We start from the raw sequence: 25,584 nt of genomic DNA on the forward strand, positions 1-25,584 counted from the left end.
ACATCCGGAGCGATGCCGGAAGCTTACAAGTCGAATGCTTGAAACACAGTAAAATATTTATTAGCTCACTGTACACAACATAGCTCTTATGAGTAGTTGTTTTTGTGATTTCACTTCATGGATTGCTTTTAAGTTCTGTACGTGGAACTCGAAACAAGTTTTAAGAAGGAGGTAATGTCTTTTGTCTCTAAAAAGAGGTGCAGTAGAGATGAGGGATGGGGCCTGCTGTTTATTCCGTAATATTCCAGCTCTCTGCTCGTTTAAGCTGTAGATCTCCCGGATCTTTTTACCTCAGTAAGTGGGAGCAATCAGCATTTGAACTGCTGCTTCTCCAAGACTCCCTGAAATTGAAATTCAGACTAATTTTTAATAATTTCACAGCCCGCCCACCCCCCCCCCATCCTCCCCACCCCTCCATTTTTCTGTGTTGAATGTCTGTCACTTGGTGTCACTCGGCCTCCTGAAGACAAATCATCCTCCCTGCTGACTGACAGACAATAGACCTGTTGATTTAATAGAACACTGCATGTGTTGAGGTGAATGCATTTTTCCTTGATGATGTAAAAGTGGGAAATAAAGGAAGTCAGTGCATTTATGTTATTACTGTCAGATTTCTGCAGTAACATGATTTCTTAAATGTCACGTAAGCAAGGACGGATTAGGATTAAGGAACTTTATTTGTCAGTGTTTAATTAGGTTTCCAGCATAGTTTTCAAAGAGCACATGACATGACTGCATTACAGATGCTACAGGCTGAGGGAGGCAGTATCAATGTGACAGCAGTGCAGCGGCATGAAAGGAAACATTATTACTCATAGTGGTGCATCCTTCAGTCCAAATTAATGTCAGACAAAAACAGAAATAGAAATAAGTTGGTTTTAACTGTTTAAGTGGATGCAATTTGTAAAATTTAGATACATGAACACAGTCGGCTGTGAGCTCTCCCACAAAAGAGCCCGACCTCTCATCGCGCCATCAATCCAAACCTTTTTTCATACAGTCTATGATCCAAACTCTCTGGCCACAAAAGAAAACAATTCTTCTGGTTTCAGAATGATAAATCACTGATACACCTACGCCCTTGGAGAAATGTGCTTACTGCATGTAAACACAGGAGGTACAATAATCATGTTATTATGATAACATGTAAACACGTTCTCTGGTTTCTTGCTTTAACCTGATTTCTCCCAGTAACCTGGTTTCCTCTGTGCATGTAAACGTAGCCTGTGTGACGGCTGATATTATATTTGCTGCTGCAGTGCTCCCCGGGGAAGGTGACACAAGGCACAGGTGGCTTTCAGAGGTATCAGAGAACTGATGAATTCATGTCTGTAGATGAAATTGAGGCAAGAAGGCAGTGTTTAAATCTGGGACAGTAGATCTGTCATGAGCAACGCTCTCTTCCGAGCCTGTAAGACTACACACATGCTACACTCCTGAACAAAATCTTTAAGTAGATTTACTAGTAATTGTAAATGGAGCTTCAAAATGCAAAAAGAAGAAACAGGAGCTAGGAATATAAAGTAGGCAATTTATGGAAAACTGCATTTAAAGCCTTAAAAAGTCAAAATCTGTGCTAAAATCAGTCTTTCACATAATTCTCTATCAGACATTCACACTGTCATGACAGCTGCACAAGTTCAACAATGAGGGCTCTCTCAACGTACCATCGCTGCAGAGGTTGGACTGGACGCAGTAAGACTGTCATTTTAAATTTCTTAAAAGATCCTGAGGGTCATGGGACAAATAATTCAAGCGGTAGACCCGAAACAGTTTCAACTGTGCTGAACCAGAGGATCCGATGGGCTGTCCGTAAAGACACATGGGGATCCTCAACCCAAATTGAGGCCCTTACTGATGCTGACTGCAGCGCAATAACCATAATACGGGCCCTCAGATGCCCGCTGCAATATCTCCACATAGCCAGCCAACGTATAAACCCCCTGCACAACCTGAAGCTCCATTGTTCCACCGAAGGAAAAAGCTCCCCAGATCTTGATCGGGCCTCCTCCAATGTGCTGCATCAAAATATCTCGTTTCTGCCACGTTCAAAGACAGAAAACTTTCTTGCCTTTGCCATCAGGAGGTCATGACGGTGTGAATGTTTGACAGAAAATGATGCGAAAGACTAATTTTAGCTGAGATATTGAGTTTTGAAGGCTTTAAATGCAGTTTTCCATAAATTGCCTACTTTCTATTTTTTGTCTCTAGCTCCTGTCTCTTCTTTTTGCACTTTGAAGCTCTACTTACAACCTGGTTACGATCCACCAATTCAAAATTCAAATATTTGTAATTTTCCCACAGTTTTAAGATTTTGTTCAAGAGTGTATAAGTTCCTTTTCCTTTTTTTCACTTGAACCATAACCTACGCTGAATCTGGGAGACAGCGAGTCGAATCAAGAAGGATTGTGTAAGAAGCTCCTAGGAGTGGCCGAAGACCGAGGTCAGTAGAACGGATCACTTGATCCGACAAATCAGGGTGGGGCCAGGCTAAGACTTTTTCTTGGCAGACTTGGAGACATTGAGGATTATGATACTTTAAAGGGGAGATCTAGCTTTGACTAGAAAGAATGTTTTGTAAAAGGGATGCCTATTATTGCATGTTGGACAGTTATGTCACTGAGAGATTATTTAAAATAACCAGGTTTGTTTTTATCACTATTTATGTTCAAAGATGTTGTTATGCAGTGTTTATTTTCTGCCAAGTCAAGGGAAATATCCATAATGCTAATAATTAGACACTGGTTTGCCTCATTGTTTAGACAAGAATGAGGTCATCTTTACTCTGTGGGAACTACACAGTATGGTCTCTAGGCATTAACCTAATGACAGCCTTGAAAGCTGCACAGATTGGGCTTCTTGCCTACTTCTCGTTCTCTTCAACCGTCTAAGGGCTTGACACACACCAAAGTTTTTAACTGCAAGGTAGTTCAGCGAGGTTATTTTTCCCCTCAGGATTTGGTGGGAAACACAAAGAGAAATGTTGAAGAACCAGTCAGCCGTACACCTTTAGGACTGCGGTAGGTTGGCAGCAGCATCGTCTTCACTCTCATCTCAGAGACGCAGAGGACTCAAAGCTAAGCAGAGGGAAATCCTTCTGTACCAGATATAATGGGGAATTTCAGAGGTAGGCTCTGGATACATGTTGCACTTTCTCTTTGCTTAATAGTGCTTTCAATAGGGGGTTCTTTCCTTCCTTCCTTTATATGTTGTTTTTTGTGTGGTTCTATGGTCTGCACAGTGTGCACTTTCCTACAGTCAGGTTTAGACTGCTGAGAATTATTCATTTGGACAGATCATAAACACAGATTTTGGTCAAGCCATGAGGAAATGTCTTTTTTGACGGGCTAGTAAGTCTTTTTTCTTTTTTTTTGCTTTATGGAAGTCGTGTTTTATCAAAGAGTGAGGGTTACAAAAAGGTCAAGTGTGATAAGACCCATTTTATACTTAATCTATGGTGATTTTACATGACTATTATAATAAGCTTTCATAGCTGCACACCTCTATTTGTCCTAGATACTCAGAGAGAGAAAGCAGAAAAGGTTTTTGTTCACCCTGACCGGGTTAGCAACTTCTGTCAGCTTAAAAATGTGCCCTCAGTCAGTCCTGTCTGTGTTGTTCTCTGTGTTTGTGCAAAAGTCAGGGAGGAGGAGTTCTGTCAAACTCAAACAGCTTTTCCCTTTCCTGTCGCTGTGTTTTCTGGGAATCGAGAGAAATGGCCTTGATTCACAGGCTGCAGTGGAAGTAGGAGGGAGTCCGGGCGGTATGTTGCAACACTATGAATGAGCAGGAAAGGTATTTGGGAGACTGACAGTGGAATACATGGAATATCCTGTGTGGACTAACATACTTCGGAGTAGTATAACCTTATCTGTCATTTAACACCCGGGCTGGCACATGACCTGGTCCAGCCTATACACCTTGAAATGCTCACGCTGCCTTGGTGACAGACTCCCAGAATACCTCAGGGTCGCATTTCGTCCAAATGTTTGGAGGACCTCCCACGTACTTCTTAACAACAACACCCCCCCCCCCCCCCCCCATGACTCATCCCTGGCCAAAAACCTTTATGTTCTCACTGTAAACAACCCAACCAGTTTACACAAACTGGCTGTCAGTCTGAGCTAAATAATTCCTTTCTCATTTTTGTGTGTGTGTGTGTGCGTGTGTGTGTGTGTGTGTATGTATGTTTGTATGTATGTTAGTGTGTGGGTGCAGGCGTATTTAAGTTGGCGAGTGCTTTTACATGACAGTAAATGACCCTTTAACCCTTTTAATTATGTCTGTCCTCACAAAATTGATCCATTCAGTAAAGCTACTTTATATCAAATCTTCAAGTCACCCCGAAGCTGCCATTATGGACTAAGAGTACTATAAAGCCACTTTCCCACTGGAAAAAACCCCACTAACACCCACTAACGTCTGACTTTTGTCTTGAGTGGGAAAGGTTACCATTTTCGACATTTATTCCCAGGAAAAATGACTCCGGGTCCGATCAGCAGGGATGGAAACATGATACAAGGGCGGACAGGCTTAGTCCCCCCCCTTTTTACCGCTTTTCCTGTGCAATGCAATGACATGCATAGCTCTGGCCATAACTCCTGCTCCTCTTTGTCATCTCAGTCACAAAGTCCATCCATCTCCACCCAAGCACCGCTTTAATATCGTTCCAAATTTGACCGGACCTAGTTTGAGTAGAGACTAAATAAGTAACAGATATAAAGAAGTAACTACTGTAATAGTGTCACAGATTTCTACAGTTTACTAACCCTGTTTTCAGGGACATTTAATGTTTCACACCAGAAAAATAAACAGAGAGGCTTACTGGCAATGGGAAAGTCTGTCGCACATTTTAGTGGGTTTTCATTAAAAGCCTGAATATACGTGCTTATATTGGTGGGGGAAAACGGTATAATAGACCCTTTCATGAAGGAAGGGTTCAGGTAGAGCAATTTTGTAAAATACTATATGGTTGTTTCATGTTGATTTTTAGCAGCTAATTTTCCTCTACATATTCATTTAACAACGCCGTCGCATAACAATGTGAAACACTACATCACCTTGACTGCAGTCCGTGTGTAAAGTACAGCATGTCGGTTAAGATGCATGTGTAGAAACCAAGGGGTGGAATATGTCTTTATGTTTGTATCTTAGAGATGACAGCGGCAGTGGATCTCTATAGCAGTAAAAGTCACAGTAAAATCCCTGTTCCCCTAAAGTCACATACCTCCTGTGTTATTAGACCCTTTTGCTTTTGTCTAGTGCTGCAGCCCTGAGCCGCCCTGTCTGGCTCAACAGGCTCCTTCTAGTAAATATGGATCCACCTTGAGCAGCGTTCCCTTGACACTCTCCCTGTCAGTAGATATAATGAGACCATAACTATTCGTTATACTTTCTCATTTCAATCCTGGACAAGAGGCCAGAGAGAGCGAGGGAGACGGGGAATACCTTATCTCTTCTGTCTGGTTGCCGACTTGTTTTTATTTTTACTTTATTTTTTTCAAATATCTTCCCTTGCTCATCTTCTTCAACCTCTCCACTGCATCTTTTACACACGCGCGCACACACACACACACACACACACACACACACACACACACACACACACACACACAGGCACACACATATATATATATATATATATATATATATATATATGAAAGTATATACAATTTATTGAGTGTTGCAGGGCGTGTGCTTGTGCGTGCGTGCGTGCGTGTGTGTGTGTGTGTGGCAAAGGGCCACAGTCGCGGCCGCTGCCTCGAGGACCTTCAGCCTCTTTACATGGGGCGACTGCTCTAACCACGCAGCCACCGGCCGCCCCGGTGCTTGCTATTTTAGTGCAGATTTTTAATTTCTAGGATTTGTATTATTTCCATTTTTTTGTGGCTTCTCTAGAATCGATGGCTGTTGTTCTGTTTGTGTAACTGTATTACGTAAACAGATAATCATTTAACTTGTGTTTTGTCCCAAGGCCATATGGCATTGATTTGCACTGTCACAGACGTGAAACATTGACAGTCTTTTTCTCTTTGGGCCATATGGCATGTGTAGGTGTGTGTTTGTGTATTGCTTGTGGTGGTATGTTTGTGTGACCATTGATCTCGGCATCATTCCTGCGTGTATCTGGGAGTGGTTGACTCAAGTGTGTATTTATGAGTGGAGTGTGTTTGCACGCGCCTGCACGCAGTCTGGTATGTGTGAACCAGATTGTATTTTCTTTTTTCCAGAAGAGCTCCCAGTGGTGACAAGAACATGTGTGTGTGTGTGTGTGTGTGTGTGTGTTTGTCCACACAGGAGGAATGCCAGCTCCTGAGCAGAGCCCAGTGACGGAGGAGGGGCTTCTGCTGACCATCCGTGGCAGTTCAACTGGTTGCAATATGGAGGCGGACAGCACCGCCAACAACATTCTGGCCTCAGTCAAAGAACAGGTAGTGCGTTTTTTCCATTCATACTGAGGTTGTCAAAATACCAAAATTTTGACCCCCCCCCCCCCCCCCGGCACACAAAATAGCATAATCTTTATATTTTTTTTTGCACAAAGATGACCCGACCCTGGATAAGCAGTTGAAGATGAGATGAGATGAGATGTTCTGGCACAGAGGGTGTCACCAAACACATAGCAATACATAGTTGATTTTCTTCACCATTGTTCTGATTTTAAATACTTTCGATTACACTAAATGTGGGTATCAATTTGTAACACGTGGTATTGAAAAGTATCGATATCTTGGACAACTTTAGTCCATACCGCACCCATCTCTCATTTTCTGGGCCCTGTTTTTATGCTTTTATGATCCATACAGCGACATTTATAGGACACCAAATTGTCTGGTGACTCACATTGTACTAAGAAGAAATCTGGGCAAGTGTATGTGGGCATTTTATTTCTGCCCATTTGTGTCACACCCTGTTGTGTCACTGTAATCATACAACGTTCCTCTGGCACAGCGTCAAAAGTAGAAAGTTGTCATTTCTCTGCGTGTGGGATGATTGAAATATTTTTAGTTTAAAGCAGAACTGTGGATGGACTGGACTTTTGTTTCCTTTTTTTGCCTTGAGGTTGAATACGTTTGACTAGAAGCTATTGGTTGTTTATTGCCTGGAGTCACGGCCTGGCTTGCATCAATGGACAACCACGAAGATGGTCTCTAGCAAGGTTTGGAGCCTGTGGAGGGACATGCCCTCTGACTCACTCCATCTCTGCCTGTCTCTCTGTGATTCATCTACATTGCCTTCTGTTACACACACACACACAACCACACACATATGCACACTTTCCTTTCCTCTTTGGCTTTGTTCCAGCCCTCCGTATTCCTGGGAATCCAGCGCAGGGCAAACTGGGCTAAAGAGATTTTGCTCCTTATTAATGGTGTTAATTCCCCTCTGTGACATCTCACATACCTTTTTTTCCCCCTGAATGACACTTTAGTTGAGAGAGCGCATTTAATTTATTTCAAATAGCCCACGGACGTCCCATTTAGGCTTGCTGCAGTGAAGTGGGTATTGTTTACACAAGTAAGTAAGGAAGGAAGGAAGTAAAGGAGGAAGGAGGGAGCACCTGTCGATGTCACTTCCTTCCCGAGAGTATTCCTCAGTGGCTCGTCCGGTTAGGGCAGATATCCATGCAGGCAGGCAGGCAGGCAGGAAGAGCAAGTAGCCTGCCTGAGCTGCTGCTTTTAGAGTGACTGGCCGGAGACAGAGGGAATTCCTGCTTAAGAGTCGAGGCTGTAAAATGATCGTTCTCCTCAGTATTTAACAGTGTTGGAGGGTGAGTGAGAGTGAAAAGATGGAGGAGATCAGAGACTAGGCTTGTGGGAGTGTGTGTGTCCACCTAGGTGCTCTGGCGTAAGGTGCTCTGGCGTAAGGTGCTCTGGCGTAAGGTTTTCCTGCGATTGTTAAGAGGCAGACCTTCGAGGGATCCTGCCGTGGATGTAAACATGCAAGTGCGCTGTAGCTGTGGTCGCAGTTAGGGCTGGGGCTTAGAATGGCAGGGTGTTTGGTAAGTGTTTACTCTACAGCTCTACTTCTTTGTCCTTTTTTCCCCTGCCTTTTATTGGATCAATTCCTTCACTTCACTTGTCCTTTCACTTCTTGTCGTCCTTTTATTTTTCTTTGTCTCTCTTTCCAAACTTCTTTTTCTGTCACTGCCGTAATTACAGCTCCACTGTCTTCGCAGCGATGCCCAAACAAGGACAGATGTGTGTTCTTTTGATTGGACTTATGTCTTCCCTCTGTCTTTCCAGCTGACTACTAACAAGCCCTGAGCCTTTTTGCCATTAATTTGGTTCGGTCGTTCTGCAGTTGCTGGTTATTAGAGTCTTGACTTTGCTCTGTGCCTCTTTAATAGCGCTGATCCACCATCACAATGACACATCCATAATGGTTTATTACAGACCTCATTTAAGTGTTTAAATGTCAATGTTTCTCTTTCTGCACTGCAAGTCTGGCTCAACCACAAACCCTTAAACCGTATTGTATTTCAAAAACTGACTTTTCAAATTTCTCCTCTTCAGTATTTATTATCTTATTAAAATGTAATTTAACCAAAAGGGTTGTTTCAAGGATTATCTAGGACCTAGTTTTTTTTTTTTTTTTTTTATCTGTTTCATCTGAAGTGTAATTAAAGCTGTGGCACACGGTTGCACTCATCCACACAGTGTTTTGTGTGGATTCAGAAACCACAACGTCCTTGTGTGTCTTGTCAGTGTATTTCACTTTTTTTGTTTTGTATTGTTCCAAAAAAGCACAGATGTCTTTAGTATTTATTGAAATATTAAAACTAAACAGAAAGGAGTGATGCAATACTAAGTAGTTCCACATGAGAATACCATTTGCAGTACATGCATTGCATAGATTTATTGTTTACCACTGTTACTCATATTATTTTCTCATTAAATTGAAGAACCCAGGCAGTGTATTCACCAGTTATTTTGCATGTTATTCCCATTTTCTTCCTCACTTTCTGTTAGCATCATCTGAGCCAGGAGTAGATCTTGTTTATTGTAAATCGCAGTAGGAAACAACAGGAATTTAAAAACATACAATCTGATTTAAAAAAAATTCCAATGACTTACTCAAGACAATGTTTGACTCTAAAACAACTCCAAAAAATTACTGAATGGATTTTCATTGTGAGCTGTTAAAGATCTGGTTCATTTGTGATACTTTGATATACTGTAAGACTGGTGTTTCATCCTTCTAGTTAAGTCCCAGAGACATGTATTATGTATGCCAAGGAACAATAAAGCTGTTCTGGAGACTCATGGTTGCACACCACCATGCAAAGACATGAGTTTAATTTGTCACCCATTTGTAAAGAGCTGACAGTGATAGACTCATTTTGTGAGGCATAAATTGCTATTTGACGTCTCGACTTGCATTTCTCCATTGTAAAATGCTGCTGGAAATATCCAAATTGCAGTTAGGTGTCCAAGCAATGACGTCAGCCTGTAAAATAGCCAGGAGTTTCTGTGATTGCAAAGATGTAATTTATATAGAGCGTGAAAAGCTTGTCAATGACTGATGACAAATCAAGAATTATTTCAGGGTCTTTGCGTGTGAACAACCAAGTACAGCTCTAAAAGTGCCTTTCAGGAGAGTCTGATAATATGAGCCATTATCTCCGTATTAAAACGATTACTGGGTCTCTCTCTCCCAACCCCCCACCCCCCTCTCCAAGACTGCAGGCTTTTCATCCCACCTCCAAGTGTGGCTGATTGGAACAACTATAAACACTTTTGCTCTCCGAAATGGTTTGGACAACACGTCATATGAGCTAGTTATTTTCTAGTGTAACCAGCCCCTTAGAGCCTATTCACACTGTCCTTCCGGACCGCGACCCGGACTTTAGGGTACTTGTCCCCCCTCCCTCTCCCCCCGCGCCCTAGCCCCGTTTGTACTCACTCTGCCAGGGCCGGCCAATGTTTCTTGCTGTCCATACGCCATCACGCCGTAACACGTCACACGCATTGATCACGTGTGTGTGGCTTTGTTTACAAATCTTTCCACAGACCTCGGAGTTTTTGTGCGTCTTGTCGACTGTTTTTGAATATTTTCATCCGACCAAATCTGCAGTAAACACTCCACCTCCGCACCACACCAACGTGAACCTTTCACCGCCATTGTTGTTGTTGTTAAATGTCCGCGCATGGTCCGTCCTTCTATTTACATGTCCGAACAGGCGGACATAACGCTACTGCCGTAGGGCTCGTGCTCGTTCATGTGCAAACGGCTCCGCTAAAGCCCCTCTTTCAAGTGGGCCGTGGACGGCAGTGTGAGTACAAACGGGGCTGGGGCGTGGGGGGGAGAGGGAGGGGGGACAAGTACCCTAAAGCCCGGGTCGCGGTGCGGAAGGACAGTGTGAGTGCGCCCTAAGAGCGTGATCACACTGTCCTTTTGGCCGCGGCCAAAACCGGTTTTTCAGCTAAAGTCTAGTACCTTTAAGTAGTGTGAGCGCACCCGCTCCGCGCTCAACTGGGGCCAGCTGGGCCGCCACGGCCCGCTTGAAAGAGGTGGGCTTTAGCGGAGCCGTTTGCACATGTACGAGCACGAGCGTGCGCACGTGTACGAGCACGAGCCCTACGGCAGTAGCGTTATGTCCGCCTGTTCGGACATGTAAATAGAAGGACGGACCATGCGCGGACATTTAACAACAACAACAATGGTGGTGAAAGGTTTACGTTGTGTTTACTGCAGATTTGGTCGGATGAAAATATTCAAAAACAGTCGACAAGACGCACAAAAACTCCGAGGTCTACGGAAAGATTTGTAAACAAAGCCACACACACGCGATCAATGCGTGTGACGTGCTACGGCTTGAAGGCGTATGGACAGCAAGAAGCATTGGCCGAGGCCCTGGCAGTGTGAGTACAAACGGGGCTGGGGAGAGGGAGGGGGGACAAGTACCCTAAAGTCCGGGTCGTGGTCCGGGAGGACAGTGTGATCACGCCCTAAGAGAGGTTAAAAGACACAAAGAGCTGGACGACAGAAAAATCAACACACATGAAGTAAACTCTAAACACAACATGGTATGAGCTATGGCAGTGTTTAAAGTCTGATTGACCTAAAAGAAAATGTTGACTAATCCTCCGCAGTTGAGCGCGGAGCGGGTGCACTCACACTGCTTAAAGGTACTAGGCTTTAGCTGAAAAAACGGTTTTGGCCCCAGCCAGAAGGACAGTGTGAGTAGGCCCTCAGTGTCAGAAAGAAGAATCCTTACACAGAGTACCGGTGCAGGTTCAGTGTAACATTCACTGAATGCATTGATGGCCACATTCAATCAAGTAGCTATTAACCACTTGGCCATCAGCAGTTTACAACCGTTTGATGGATAAAATGGTTGAATGCATTTAGTCTGAGCTAACACTGTGTGTATTTACATGCATATAAAAAGGCCATTCCCTGACTAGGAGACCTCTCTCTCTCCCTGTCTCTGTCTCTGTCTCTCTCTGTCTCTGTCTCTGTCTCTGTCTCTGTCTCTGTCTCTCTCTCTCTCTCTCTCTCTCTCTCTCTCTCTCACACACATTTACAATGTCACATACTTTTACATCTGAAATTTTCTGGTTGAAGTACTTTGCAACAGCAGAACACGTAACAATTTGCGTCAGTCGAAATGAACAAAGGTCACAGAGAGATGTCGATAAATACGAGATGTAGTAAAAACTTGCAGGGTGTGGAAAGACTTAGGAATACGTCTTAACGGCCAATCTGCAAGGTAATTTGCTTGTAATTAGTTTTGGGCAGAGATAATGTTTGAGGCAACGTAATTGGTCTCCAGTATGTTTCGACCCAAATAATGTGCAAATTTCAAGTGAGGTGCCAAAGTGTCCGTTAAAAAAAATGCAAAACAAAATGTGTTTCCAACAACTGCTGTTTTGTAATATTGGGAAGAGAGTGCCACAAGATTACAGAAAATAAAATAAAAAAGTTGATGATACTTACATGTTTTATTCAACAAGATAATCTTCACAAATAAACACCACTGTATGATTTTATTTCATATTTATTTTGTGATTGAGTTAACTACCACAAAGCTACATGGTCCATGACTGCAATGTCACCACACCAACTAATTTCCAGGTTTTAGGACTAATTCCTGCATCTCCCAGGAGACGAATAACTACAGGAACTGTGTTTTTTTTTTTTAGCTGTGTCAACTTTGATTTCACTCTCACCAAGCGTTCCTTTATGTACGCACAGTTATTCAATGGCTTCTCGGTATGCCTTTTTAGTTATGTTTGTGTTGCAGCATCAGTAGGCCGGGGTAACAGAAAGAGTGGGAGGGATAGAAGGCTGTGACGAGGGATGCACTGGTATGTATAGTTGGCATATTAAGGGTTATTAACTTTGAAATGTTGAGACTTACTGCAGAAAGGTCACAGAATTTCTGCCATAAAGGACTCAACATACAGAAATATCTCACTATTCTAATGTCAGGGATGAACTGTTTTTTCCTGGGAAAACAGCTGTTTCATGTCCAGTATAACCAGCACTTCAGGAGAGGAGTCTTTGTAGTATTTCATTTTTTTGTGTTTTCTCTGTTTAAAAAGGTTTGATATCAGAAGCTCTGCTTTAAATTTGGTGCCTTTCATTTGGCAGGGACTTCAGATGTGTTTACAGCAATAACAGCTTCAGACAGGGACAGAGGAGAGAGTTTATTTAGCGGTTTATCCTTTTTGTCTTGTGGAGAGATTTTCCCTCAAACATAACATAAAATTCTGTGGTCAAATTAGTCCTTGCAATGTAATGGGCTGTTTAGCAGATCATTTCTAGTAGCAAGATTGCAGGTTCTTGCCCTTGGAAACACTGTGCATTGGTGTGCTCCTCTTCCTCTCCCATTATGAGGCTTTGCCCTCAGAGTAATGCTGTTATTAGCTGTGCCTGGACATGCCTATATGTACCACACGACTGGCAAAAAAGAGCCTCTTAGGCGCGCCGCACCATGGTGTTTCAACGCACCACCTCCCAGAAAACACCACAGTGGAATTTTCCCACTTTGTTGGAGTCCATTACGTCTTCCTCCTGCTTCTCCCTGCTAAACTGGAGTTACACTCTGTGACCCCCGTTTTTATCTGAAACAGGCATAGACACACACACAGATGCTCTATGCAAAGCCTATGAGCTGACCTTGCTTTGACTGCTACAACTCCAGCATCCACTTAAAGGCTTGATGAGCTGGCTGAAATATTACCCACTTTAGATACCGATGCAAGCCTCTGTCACATTGTCTGAGTGACCCAACTTAAGGAGTTAATAGTTGGGGTCGGGGCAGTGCTTCAAGGCTGCAGTTTTTGCTATTATGCAACTCCATGCTATAAGCACAGCAGAAAGGTTGAATTTTCTATGCAGGCACATCTATTCCACCTCCATAGGCGAAATAAGGACCCTAATTACAATCGACTAGTGATTGTCTCCACTCCTCCGGGTCTTATCTGCCTTTGTCTCCCTGCTACTGTCACTGTGACACAGGCAAGGAGAGATCTAGAGACATAAGCTTTCTGGCCTCGATTATAGTCATAAAAATGGAAGCCTGGCTCTGAGCAATTACCTCATGGGGGAGCAGAACAAGTACGGGAGGGAAAGAGCACGACCGATTCAGAGGAGGGGGATACAGGTGAAGGAGAGTGCTCAGATATACAGTGGAGAGACAAAACACTCTGATACAGAGGGAAAGCAAAGAGGGTGGTGAGTGAAGGGAAAAGGACAAAAGTGACAGCGTGAGCGTGATGGAGAGAGTCAGAGAGTCACCTGTGAATGGGTCTCCAAAGCGCTGTGGCAGAAGGCTGTCAGTGCAGAGGAAAACAGAAAAGAAGGAGAAGAGGAAGAGGCAACAATCTGCCCCCAATGTGACATGATGTCAGAGGAGTGGCGGGTGCGTCTGGCCTGGCACAGTGCTGTCATTTTGAACTCAGCCCTGGGAAAACTCCCCACCAACTAGCCTGTTAACACTCATCAATGTCACTGTCATCATCATCATCATTATCACTATAATCATTGAAACAGTCAATAGTGTGCTAAGAGGACCCGGTGACTCGGGAGCAGGATTTGTACTCAGGAACGTGGAAGCACAGTAAAGGCCGCCGGGCTGTCCTTGGAATGGCATTCGTCCACCGAGGAAGTTTACTCAGTGAATCACCAATGAGACACATGGTTTTGGTTTATCCTCTGTCCAAATATCTCTCATGAGTTCCTCTAAATGACTGATCCTGAGGTAATCGCACAAGTCACTGCAGTCTTTGTTCACTACGGCAACTTTCAGATTGACAGCCCCTAGATTGCTTACTCTCCTCATTTTGGCCTGGAGCAATGTTCTTTTTGGTCTGACACAACGCTATTGATCTCTCAGTGGAATCGTACGTCCACAGGTCTACATGAATTGCACCGGCTGTGTGATTGCACTGCTGCAGCATTTTGGGTTTTTTTTGCTGTTTTTTGTGGATGAGATACAAATTGCCTTTTGTGTGTTGCTCTCATTTACTACCACTATGCCTTGGCGTTATTATCAACAGCATCACATAAGAGCTTTTTGTTGAGGTTCAACAGCTTATGGCCACACAAAACAACAGCAGGTATAGTACAAAGTATCTGATGGATGAAGGAAAAAAATATTGGATTTTAAAATGTAGGGAAGGACTTGTGATTTGCAGCTGTAGGTCCCGTTTTTGAATCCATTTGCTAAAAGCACCAATAATAAGATGATAAGAAGCACCGCATCTAGGAGCCTCTTCCCACAGTATGTGACCAACATGGCCGCGCACAATATTTAGGTGTCGCATGCATTAGATGCCACATTTGAGATAGAAGCTGAAGAAAATCAACAAATTTTAGGGTCATTGTAGGATCTCTTGAGCGCTAACGCAATGTTTCTTTCAGTCCCCCCCTCGTACAGTCTGTCCTCTATGTCTTTTGTTATTGGCAGTTCTTTCTTTTGTTGTCAGTCTACTGTGTGGCAAGTGCTGTCATGTGCACTGGCAAGTCCTTTTAATAGTATTCATCACCCAAATGACAGTTTCTATAATGACATTTTAATTATCAACCCAAACTGTAACTTTCTTTTCATGTTCAACTATATGGAAAACAATGTTCTCAGGGCTCTTACTCATCTGTGTCGGCAGCAGGTTTTATCGAAAATTATAAAAGATTTTTGGATTGATGAGGTCTTGAGAACAATATTATAGTGGGAGCTTTTTATTTGGCTACAGCAACTAACTTGTATCTTTATAGGCTTTCTCTCCACAGAGTAATCTGATTACTCCAGATCACGTCTCAGTTGCCCTGTTGGGGCAACACTGAGCATTTTGTCATACCTTCTGACCATCAGTTTGTTTCAGCTTATTTTCTATCTATACATAGAATTTCTTAAGAAAATGTATATCTAGAAATGGATTTTCATCACAGCTAAAGGACAAAGACATTTCAGTGGATTATAGTATATTTTATCACATGGCTCTATTGAATACTCTATTCTGATTGGTCAACCACTGCACTTTACAGTCTGTTATTTCTTTATAGCTGACCATTGCTATGTAAAGCAGACTGTTGCCGTTCTGGCAGACCCAGAGCCTGGTCTGACGGCATCCATCAATTTGCAGCAAGAAGTCCAGTAAATTTAACCAATTTAACATAAACTGTCCGCTCCTCTTTCTGATATTAATTTGAATATATTTGGAGAGCACAAAACTTTGTACTCACGGTTAATGGCCGGACTCTCCGCAGTAAAGAAAAGAATAAGAGAACAAGAAAGCGGCGCACTAAGAGAGGTTAAAAGACACAAAGAGCTGGACGACAGAAAAATCAACACACATGAAGTAAACTCTAAACACAACATGGTATGAGCTATGGCAGTGTTTAAAGTCTGATTGACCTAAAAGAAAATGTTGACTAATCCTCAATCAGGAGCTGCGTTCGTTTTATGCATCCGTTCAGAGTCAATAGTAGAATCTAACTATTTTTAGAAGAAGTATTAAATAATTTAAAATATATATTTTGTGTCAAACTATTTACTGCTTATGTAGGTAGTAGCAGCTAACGTTCACTAGGACAACATGGGGGCCACCATGATCGGGCACACACAATAATGAATCATATTCGCACCAGGAAACTGCATTTTCGAAGAACCCATCTTCTCCAACAGTATTTATCCTGCTTTGACCTTAAATTCCACGTCCGTGTGTATACATCCGCAGTATGCCAATTTATTCTTGATAAAAGAACTTGAATAATCATTTTATCTGTGCTGCAAGTCTCTTGCTATAAATGCTTGTAATGCCGCAATAGAAATCCTGGCAGAAATGATGTTCTATTGTAAACTTGCTTTTCCATTATCTGAGAGTGAATGATGTTTCACATTTCTGTTTGTGGCCTCTTGTCACATTATCAGCTTATACAGTATAAAGCTTCTGGTGCACTGTGGGTGCTAAAGCAATTTTCTCTCTCTGATTCACCTATAGCGATGCCCGTAGCTGTGAACTTTCTTGCCTCAGCAACCGCTTTACAGTTTTAAATGTCTCTCTACCCAACTTGGTTATTATAATGCTGCTGTGGTGGCATGACGCTACAGCCAGTTGCATCAAACCTTAGTATTTAACAAGGTGACTTTGTGGCGGTTTATGTAGGTAATTGCACTGCGTGGTTCCTTCAGGTCTGGTAATTCAGCCTGTTCTCAGGCCTGCTCTCTTCGCTCACAACTCAGACCTGCTTTTCTGTCCCTGCTGCTGCAGTAATCCTTTAACCTCTGCTGTCATTCTCCCACCGCGCAGCAGTTTCTCTCATTGGATTGTGTCTGCCACACTGCAGCGAGGACGCAGAGCTGTCAAGCCTCACTGCCACTTAATGAACAAACATATTTCTGTTAGATTCTCATCTTTGGTTAAGAGGAAAAACCATCTGCGCTAGTTATGCGAAATGGATCCCTGTCTTTCCGGGCCCATACCACAGCGCTTCACAAAACACACCTTACCACAGACTCACATGGTAGGTACTCAAGATAATGAGAACTACTAAGGATAAGATATCAAATCTTAATTAATAGTGGGGTTTAGACACTCGCTACCCAGGATTAGGCAGAGAGTGCTCTGATGTATTGCTCACAATTATTATTCTGTCACATAACGGATTGACAAAAAAATTTGTTACTGTACCACAAATAATCAAGCACAATTTCACACATCACTAGCACAGCATTACATTATCCTAATTTATCACGTGTCATGTACGATATTGTCGGTTCCTTGTTATACATACGGGCGGTGAAATTATGCATCTGTTGGTTGTATGGATGGTGAACCTCACATGACATGGACATACATTCCTAGCTACAAATGAATAGTGTCCATTACATGTGTTTGGAACATACAGATAGACAGCACGAGGCAAGTGGAGTGACCTGGAACAAGGTGCAGATGTTTTAAATACTTTTTTCCCACCATAAATTTAAGATGCTCACTGTTCTCTTTAAGAGAAGGTACTTCCCCAATTTAGCATCTTTTGAGTCAGAATATTTAAAACTTGGGAATATATAATCTTTAGGTTTGTGTACATAAACCGGCCCAACAAAGCATTAGATATGCATTAAAATATATTGAAAAATGTGTCCAAGTTACCAGATTTAAAAGTTGTGTGTTGCAGCATTGCTGTTTTAGAGTACATGTGTAAGTCAGTGTATGTTAATGTAGCTGTATGACATTTGAGGGTTATGCGTGTGTAAGCTCCCTCTCTTATCTATGCTGCACCGCTGTCTATGTGCTGAACCAGCAGCGAGCAGAAGCCACTTTGGGCATTTCAGATGGGTGTGTATTGTCAGCATCCATAAAGATGACAAGGGAGACTGTATATTGGTAGCGTGGTATGCTGCCATGTGTCATCTGTTTCTTTAGGGCCCATCGGAGGACACAAGGGGGACAGGATCTGATTCAGCTCTGGGACTACAGGCAGATCAGGCCCAACAGGCTCATTGTAATGGCAAATAAAGGCGTTAGAGGCCTTGTTGGTACTGGAAAGCTGGCCACCCATTGTCTCTGTCCTCCCTTTCCACACTGGTAAGACCAAGTCTGCGCCCACACCCATTAAATAAGCATAGGCCTTGCTTAGCGGCCTTTACTGCTGTGCTCAGTCTGACTTGGTGCATCGTTATGCTGAATAGTTGTGTCCCATTCTGTGTAGGGGCCAAGCAAGCAAAGTGCAATGAATTACACAGAGCAGTGAGTACTCTCTCGCCATGGCTAATATGAGCCCCACTTACGAGTGCACTCCTTGTCCCTGTTTTATCAGACCAGGGCCTGTTTTGGCACATAGCCCTGCGCTATCACAAGCTAATTATGTTTTATATGATGAATATAGCCATATAAAAAATAGTTTTAATGAGTTGTTCAGAATGACAAAAGCCTATTGAGATATCTGTGAAGATTTTTTTTTTTTTGTTAAGAAAAGCCAGAGGATGTGATAGTAAAGAAGCATTGCAGTAATCCTCAATTCTACCTGAGAGGCCATTAAAGTCAGCATGACTGATGAGAAAGGGTGCATTGTTGTTTCATGGCTAGCTGTAGGATCAGAGAGACAATTTGAGAAGCAGGAGGATGGTAAGGCTTACCATCCTGACTAGCGACTATTACATAAAACTATGATCTAAACAGTAGTCCCTTTCACACATGCATTATTTCCCTGAAATGTGCAGGGACATTACCTGTACAGGGTCCTTCTCTGAGTGGGAGCAAGGACTGATATTCAGGGAAATACATACCGCCAGTTTTCCAACCTCAGGACCTAGTAACAATCCGGGGTTAATGCCGGTGCGGCTGTGTTGTGAATGCAAGCAATGGTACTGCAGGGATATGCACTGTTGGACTGTACCTCCTCCATATATCCCAGCATTGACATTGGCAGTGTGAAAAGGTAATGTTCCTGAATGGGACTGCAAGTGTGAAAATCACGGCAGGGTACAATTCACTATTTTGGTCCACCAGCAAATAGCTAGTGAATGTTAAAATTGTAACATGTCAATCTAATCTCAAATTTTAAATTGTGCTAATTCTGTGCCCTGACAGTGATTTACCAGGAGCATTTTGTGAAAGAGGCAACAGTATATAATCAAAACCAAAGCGATAGCAAAGACCTGGAGGACAGAGCTCCATGCAGAAAGCTTTGGACTTCCTCCATATTAAGAAAACAGCAGGGGTGGGGCAGGCAGCGGGCAGGATGCCCACTCTAGCCTTGAAGCAGCCCTGTATATCAGTAGTGACAGAGACCTTAGTGCCTTATGGCTGCAACAGATGTCTCTCTCTGCTGTGTTCGATCAAGATCGCAGACCATCTAATCAGCTGAATTGAAGGCCAGCCACTCTTTTGTGTGAAGTATTAATAAAGGCATAGCTGTTTATTTCTTTTGTGCCTTGCATGTACCGCTGTGTAATGACAAGTGACACACTGCCAAATAAAACAATTGGATTATGAGCTTAAAATAAAGAAGGCACAGAAATGGTGGGCCAAGAATAGTGACATTTGCAGGAGCAGGGAATCTCTATCTTCATTAAGATGGTAAAAGAAAACAAAACTTTAGTCTGTATCTTTTTTTCCAAGCAACTGCTACAAATTCAAATTTGGCTTTAACTACTCAATAAGCTTAACTCAAGCAAAATGGATTTATCAGTTAGTTAGTTAGTTAGTTAGTTAGTTAGTTAGTTAGTTAATGTGGCAAGCCCCAACCACAGTGACTTCCTGGTTGATCCAATCAGGAAGTGTCAAACACTGCAGTTCTCTGAGTGTCCACTAGGGACATGTTTTATAATAGAACAGTTTCTCATTGACCCCCATGTTAAACAGGCCGTTTTCAAAGCATAATTAAATCTATTTAATGGCCTGGTACAAAAGTATGTTCTAGTCTGTATTTTAGGTCATATCTCCATGACAACACTGACTGGGGGGGAATTTTTTGGTACCAGGCTAGTTTTTATTTTATTGGAGGTTAAAGTCTTCTTGTAGGTATACATCACCCAGATGGACGTATGCCCCTCACCCAAACGTCACATACATGCCCTTTTTTTGGTAAGGGGAGATTAGATGGAGTCAAAGTCTGACAAGATGGCGACTCCCGTAGGCGAGGACGACTGGATCAAGTTGAGACAACAAACCTCTACTGAGACGCTATGTCCATTTTTATACAGTCTATGGTGTAGAGATATCAGGACTAACGTATTTTGCCATAACCGGGGTTACACGACATCACAATTTTATAACTGAAGAATAAGCTATGATATATATATATATATATATATATATATATATATATATATATATATATATATATATAGGATGGATATTACATTTGCAAAGTGTGCCGTCTAAAAGTGACTGCAGTGGAAAGGGTCCAACACTTCGAATATGCTCTATCATCTTCAAGATAATCATCCACACCTTAACTATCAAATGTAATGTTACCAACCTGGGACAAAACAATTACACATAGTGAAACATAATTTAATATTGTGTTGAACAATACATTTCCTGGGTAATAATTGGAAAAACCTTGCAATTTCCTCTCACTATGATGTCTATATGCGTGTTTGTTTAAAGATGAGTGAAAATCCATATGTTCATGTGTATTTTTACTGTATTAGTTCCATTTACACTGTTCTATATGACTGTTTTCAAAATCAATTGCCTTGTGCTCCCAGTCCAACATATCTAGCGGGAGTGAACTGTATTCAAATATTTAACTGTTCAAATATTCTCCCCCTCTTTCCTCCACCAGTGTGTGCCCATATGGATTAAACCCCTCTCTTGTCACTTTCACCTTATGCTCTCTCTCTCTCTTGCTAATTGGTGGCACAGTCCATCACTGGAGCAATTCCAGATTTGTATCAAGCAGACTGTGTTTAAATCAAATCTCCTCCTCTCTCTCTGGCTCGCCCGCTTGTCACTATTACTCAGTATCTTCTCTATTTTATACATTGAAAGCATAACATTATCCCTTGTTTCCAGAGTAAAGTCATATTATTACCACAGCCCTGTAAATCCATACAAGATACAGGAGGCTTTGTGCAGAAATGATGTCACAATAGTTCAATCTTTCGAAGGAAACAATCCTCTGACTAGCACCGCCACATTGTGCATCACTTAGTAGGTTTCTGTCGTGAGGCTTAGAGACAAGAACAACCCATATTGTTCTGTGTGCATTTCTTTTAATACTGTGTGCAGGATCAAGACTTATGTGTGTTTTTTATACCAGTCAATTTCTTAAAATCAATGCTGCGTCAAAAGCAGCCTATGAATTGAATGATCTTGTGCCCTCGACAGTCTGCCCATACGCAGTGTAGAACGTATTTTGATTATTCATACTGAACCACATCTGTGTCAAGAAAAGTCAGAATGGAAACATGGATGATTGTTTGGAATGAAAGGTTGAAATTGGTAATTTTCATGCAACTAAACAACTCAGTAGGGCTTATGTGTTACACAGAGGATTGATGGCTCATTTATTCTTCTAGCTAAATCAATGTCGTGGCCACTCCATCTCTGTCTTTCTCCCGGAGCTGTATCTGCACTCTGTTAGCTGGTGGGTCTGTCTTTGTATCAGGAATAAGTAGACATAAGAATGATCTCTGCTATATCAGAGTCTGATACTTGCCTGTGATGGGTGATAAAATGATTGGGATAATAATCTGAAAGTGAAGATATTGACATTGATGAAAATATTTGTTTTAATTCATTAATATATATGTACATACAGTACATGGCACATTTTTCAGCTGGCAATATTTTTCCCTTCTACACTTGCAAATTTGTACTTTGCAAGAGCTAATGCCACCTTAAGAAATACCTGCTGCTGCTTCACATTAAACGCTTTCCACCAGGAACCCCTGCAAAGCTTTTATAGAGATGCAGCTGCAGAAATTTCATTTATTTGTCATGAAGATTAGCTGTGCTGCTTTGTTAGCTGCCCTAGTGTTCAGTAAAAATTGGTCTACACATCAAGATGTGGACATATTTGGCGCTATTTTGTCAGGGGATTGTATTTGAATATTGCAAAAGGGGGCCGTTACCAGAGGTTTGCTTTTTAATTTATGCATTTCACCATCGAACACACTGGTGTGAAAAAGGTCTAGCTTATCTTGTTTGCATATGCACAGCACAAGATAACCAGGGTTTCTCATGGCACTGCACGGGTATCTCAGCCACATAAAAAAATGTCATTAAAGAAGTAGGACTTAGCAGTTTCCATCCCACATGCGCCCTCATACTGCAGTTAAGCTTAACATATCTACAACTGAGGTAGAGGAGAGGAGAGCAGTGGAGGGTATAAATCAGTAGTTTGGGGGAGGGGTCAGTAGAGCACATCTACAATGTGAAGGGAAATTTCAGTGCACCCTGAGGGAACATCGGAGAGTATGTGTGAAAAGTAGGCTGGTCTTAATGTTGTAGAGTGACTAAACTTCCGACGTTCACAAAAGAGGCTGAGAGTCTGTGTGTGAGTCTGTGTGTGAGTCTGTGTGTGTGAGTGCAGCTGGCTGTGAATGTAATTGACCGTGGTAATGGACATTACATGGGACAACTAAGGAAAGCAGGGAGAGGATCCTGCCATCTGTACATAGAATGATGGTGAGTGAGGCCTTTTTGCACGAAAGACGCGAGTGCAGATGCTATTTATTCTGCCATGACAGTGGTGTGGCTGTGTAAAAAGGCATTTCTAAGGTATACAAATGTGGGTGCATGTGTGTGCAATCATTTTTCTGTGTACAGAAAACCCTGTGTTACAGAAAACCCTGTGTTTGTCTTATGAGTGTCATGATGCAGTGCTTGGAGCTAGAGAGCTTTGCAAGTAATAGCCTCACTCTGGCTAGATAATTAGTCAAATGCTGATTTCTGCTCTACTCCCATAGGAACAGTGCCACCAAGGCTAAATATCACCCACTGAAGTGGTGCTTATCTCTCTGTGTGGGCTGGAGAAATGGCACTACCGTGTGTATGCGTGTGTGCGTGCGTGTGTCTGGCGTGCGTGTGAATATACATGGTCTCTATTTTTTAAGCTACTTGTGAGCCAATATTTATATTTGGAATTAGCTTGTTTGCAGTACCTTATGCTTCTATTTTGTGTCATCATCAACCTACATACCATGATGAAGCACAGCACTGTTGGAGCTAGCTGTCAAACTGTCAACCTGCCTTCCCCCGTAGTGACTTCACATCTGTCATACCAAAGTACATGAAGCTCCCTCTGACGAGAATGTGTTCCTGACCTCCTGTCCCTTGTTTTTTTCTTGTTTTTTTGTCGTGTTTATGCACAGGAGCTCCAGTTTGAGCGGCTAACCAGGGAGCTGGAAGTGGAGAGGCAGATTGTGGCCAATCAGCTGGAAAGATGCAGACTCGGGGCAGAGTCGCCAGGCGCTGGTAGCAGCAGGTAATGAGAAGATGCACACAACACACACACACACACACACACACACACACACACACACACACACACACACACACACACACGCAGCCTCAATCCGACACATGGTATTTTCATCCTTCACAGCAGTGACCATATTCCATAGTGTAACCTTATGGCATAGTGATGGAGCATCCCAGTGTGTTCAAATATGATTGGACTGTAAATCTAAAAATGTCCACCTCCTTCCCTGTTATTAAGACAGAGTTGCTGCAGTGTTATCCTATCAAAAACACAGTCATATCAGTGAGCAATTTAAAATATCAGGATTTTGTCCTGGCTTACTGGCTACAATCACTTTTATGTTAATGTAAAAATTAAATTATAAATAACTGATTTTATAGGCAAAATATTAAGCCTGTTTTTATCAGTGGCATAATTCAATTCAGTTCAATTTTATTTATAGTGCAGAATACTATCAAAAGTTATCTTAAGACACTTTACATATAGGGTAGGTAAAGACCACACTCTGACTATGACTTATTTATGATTTACAGAGACCAAACAATTCCTCCATGAGCAGCAACAAGCTGCACTGTCTTTAAAAGAAGTAGTAATAATTATTATAGTTGTTTTATACAGTAATAATTCAGCAATCTGGTGCACACGGTTGCAATGAAAACCTTCGCTGTGCATGTGTTTGTGAATGTGCACGGTAGTGGAGTGTTGTGTCAGTGAAGCACTGCTGTCAGCGTGGCAGGAGTGTGGAGCTTCTGAGTTTGATCCGAGAACCCATTCCCATTTCATCAGCTAAGACACTAGGCTGCCTGATCATCACACCTCAGTGACCACACATTCTGTCCTGTCTGCTGCAGCTCAGACATGTCAGGTTCATTTATACAGCTCAATACCACGTACAGTATCCCAATGGACTCCACAGAGCTGCAGTGAAGAAGGGTTGGCACCAGTTTTATATTATCACATGGCTTGACTGTTTACCTTAATGTAATTTGAGAAGCAAACAGAGAACATTAAGATGCAGTGATATACAGGACTGCTACTGGCATTGGCTTATATCGACTGTATTAGATACTGGTATTTGTCTAAAACTGCTAACGTAATACTGCAGAAGAAAAGCATCAAAGTCAAAAGATTCAGATAGACATGATCTTGATATGTAGGTCTGCATTTTTACTTAAAAAGTCTTACTAAGTCAAAAGCTGTTTTCCTCACTTAAACTCAGGAGAATCAGGTCAGAACATAGTCAGGGGTTTCCCCTTCACACATGCAGCACACAACAGGAGATTTTCAATGTCAACTTTCTCTGAAAATACTCATTCTGATTTAGTTGAGGGGCTAAGTTTGGGTATAGGGCGCAGGAGGCAGGAAATGATGTGGATTTAAACCACAGTCACATTGCCAGTTCATAATTTGGCAAAGAACAACAGATTTTATTGCCTTTCCTTGACTTTATACAATTATTTCAGCGTTGGTCCTTACCGACAGAGTCTCGTCGTCTCCACACTTTGACATTTTCGTTGCCGTGGAGTGAAGAAGAAGGGTGTAAATCACACTTCTTCTTCACTCTCAGAGGTTTGTTTTTGTTATCAACATGCCCACTCGCTCACCATTAATTCCCTGCACAACGAGCTGCTCGATTCACACACAGGCTCAATCAGATATTCCAAAGATTCTGGGCTAGTGAGGAGCTGGCAGGGTAAAGACCATAGACTGTAAAAAAAAATGAACGTAGCTCTACGTCGAGGTCCGTTCTCTCAACTGACCAATCGTACTCACTTATGGGAGTCTCCATCTTGTCAGACTTTGACTCCGCTGGCGGGAGGGAGATACATTAATCTGGCTGAAGTATACCGCCAAAGAGACGTGAGGGAAGCTGTCCCTCAAGAGGCAGCGGCCCTAATTATTCTTAAACTTTAACCTCCAATAGAATAAAAACTAGCCTGGTACAAAAAAATCACCCTACCTCAGTGATGTCACAAAGAGGCCTTAAATAGGTTTAATTATGCTGTGAGAACAGCCTTTTTAACACGGGGGTCAATGAGAAGCTGCTCTATAATGAAACCTTTCCCATAGTGGCCACCGGGTGAACTGCATTTTTGGCACTTCCATATTGGATAAATCCGGAAATTTCTGTGGTTGGAGCTTGGTAACAACCATTTGATGTCAAGTCCAACTGATACGGACATTTGCTTTTTCATA

General features: G+C 42.3%; 1 protein-coding gene across 7 annotated transcripts in view; it reads left to right on the top strand.

Moving 5' to 3' along the window:
- Window positions 1–25,584, top strand: part of pkp4 (plakophilin 4) — an 84,836-nt gene that overhangs the window by 10,982 nt on the left and 48,270 nt on the right. For 4 of the 7 annotated variants that reach the window (XM_083920971.1, XM_083920977.1, XM_083920972.1 and 1 more), the window contains exons 2-3: window positions 6,298–6,431; window positions 23,279–23,391. In XM_083920971.1, coding sequence (XP_083777097.1) covers window positions 6,303–6,431; window positions 23,279–23,391 — 242 coding nt within the window. In that variant the 5' untranslated portion in view covers window positions 6,298–6,302. Of the gene's footprint in view, window positions 1–6,297; window positions 6,432–7,857; window positions 8,003–9,681; window positions 9,756–23,278; window positions 23,392–25,584 lie in introns of those variants that run through there. The other 3 variants (XM_083920975.1, XM_083920976.1, XM_083920974.1) reach the window with 3 other exon arrangements.

The sequence above is a fragment of the Echiichthys vipera genome (assembly GCF_963691815.1).
Source record: "Echiichthys vipera genome assembly, chromosome: 10".
Lineage (NCBI taxonomy): Eukaryota > Metazoa > Chordata > Actinopteri > Perciformes > Trachinidae > Echiichthys > Echiichthys vipera.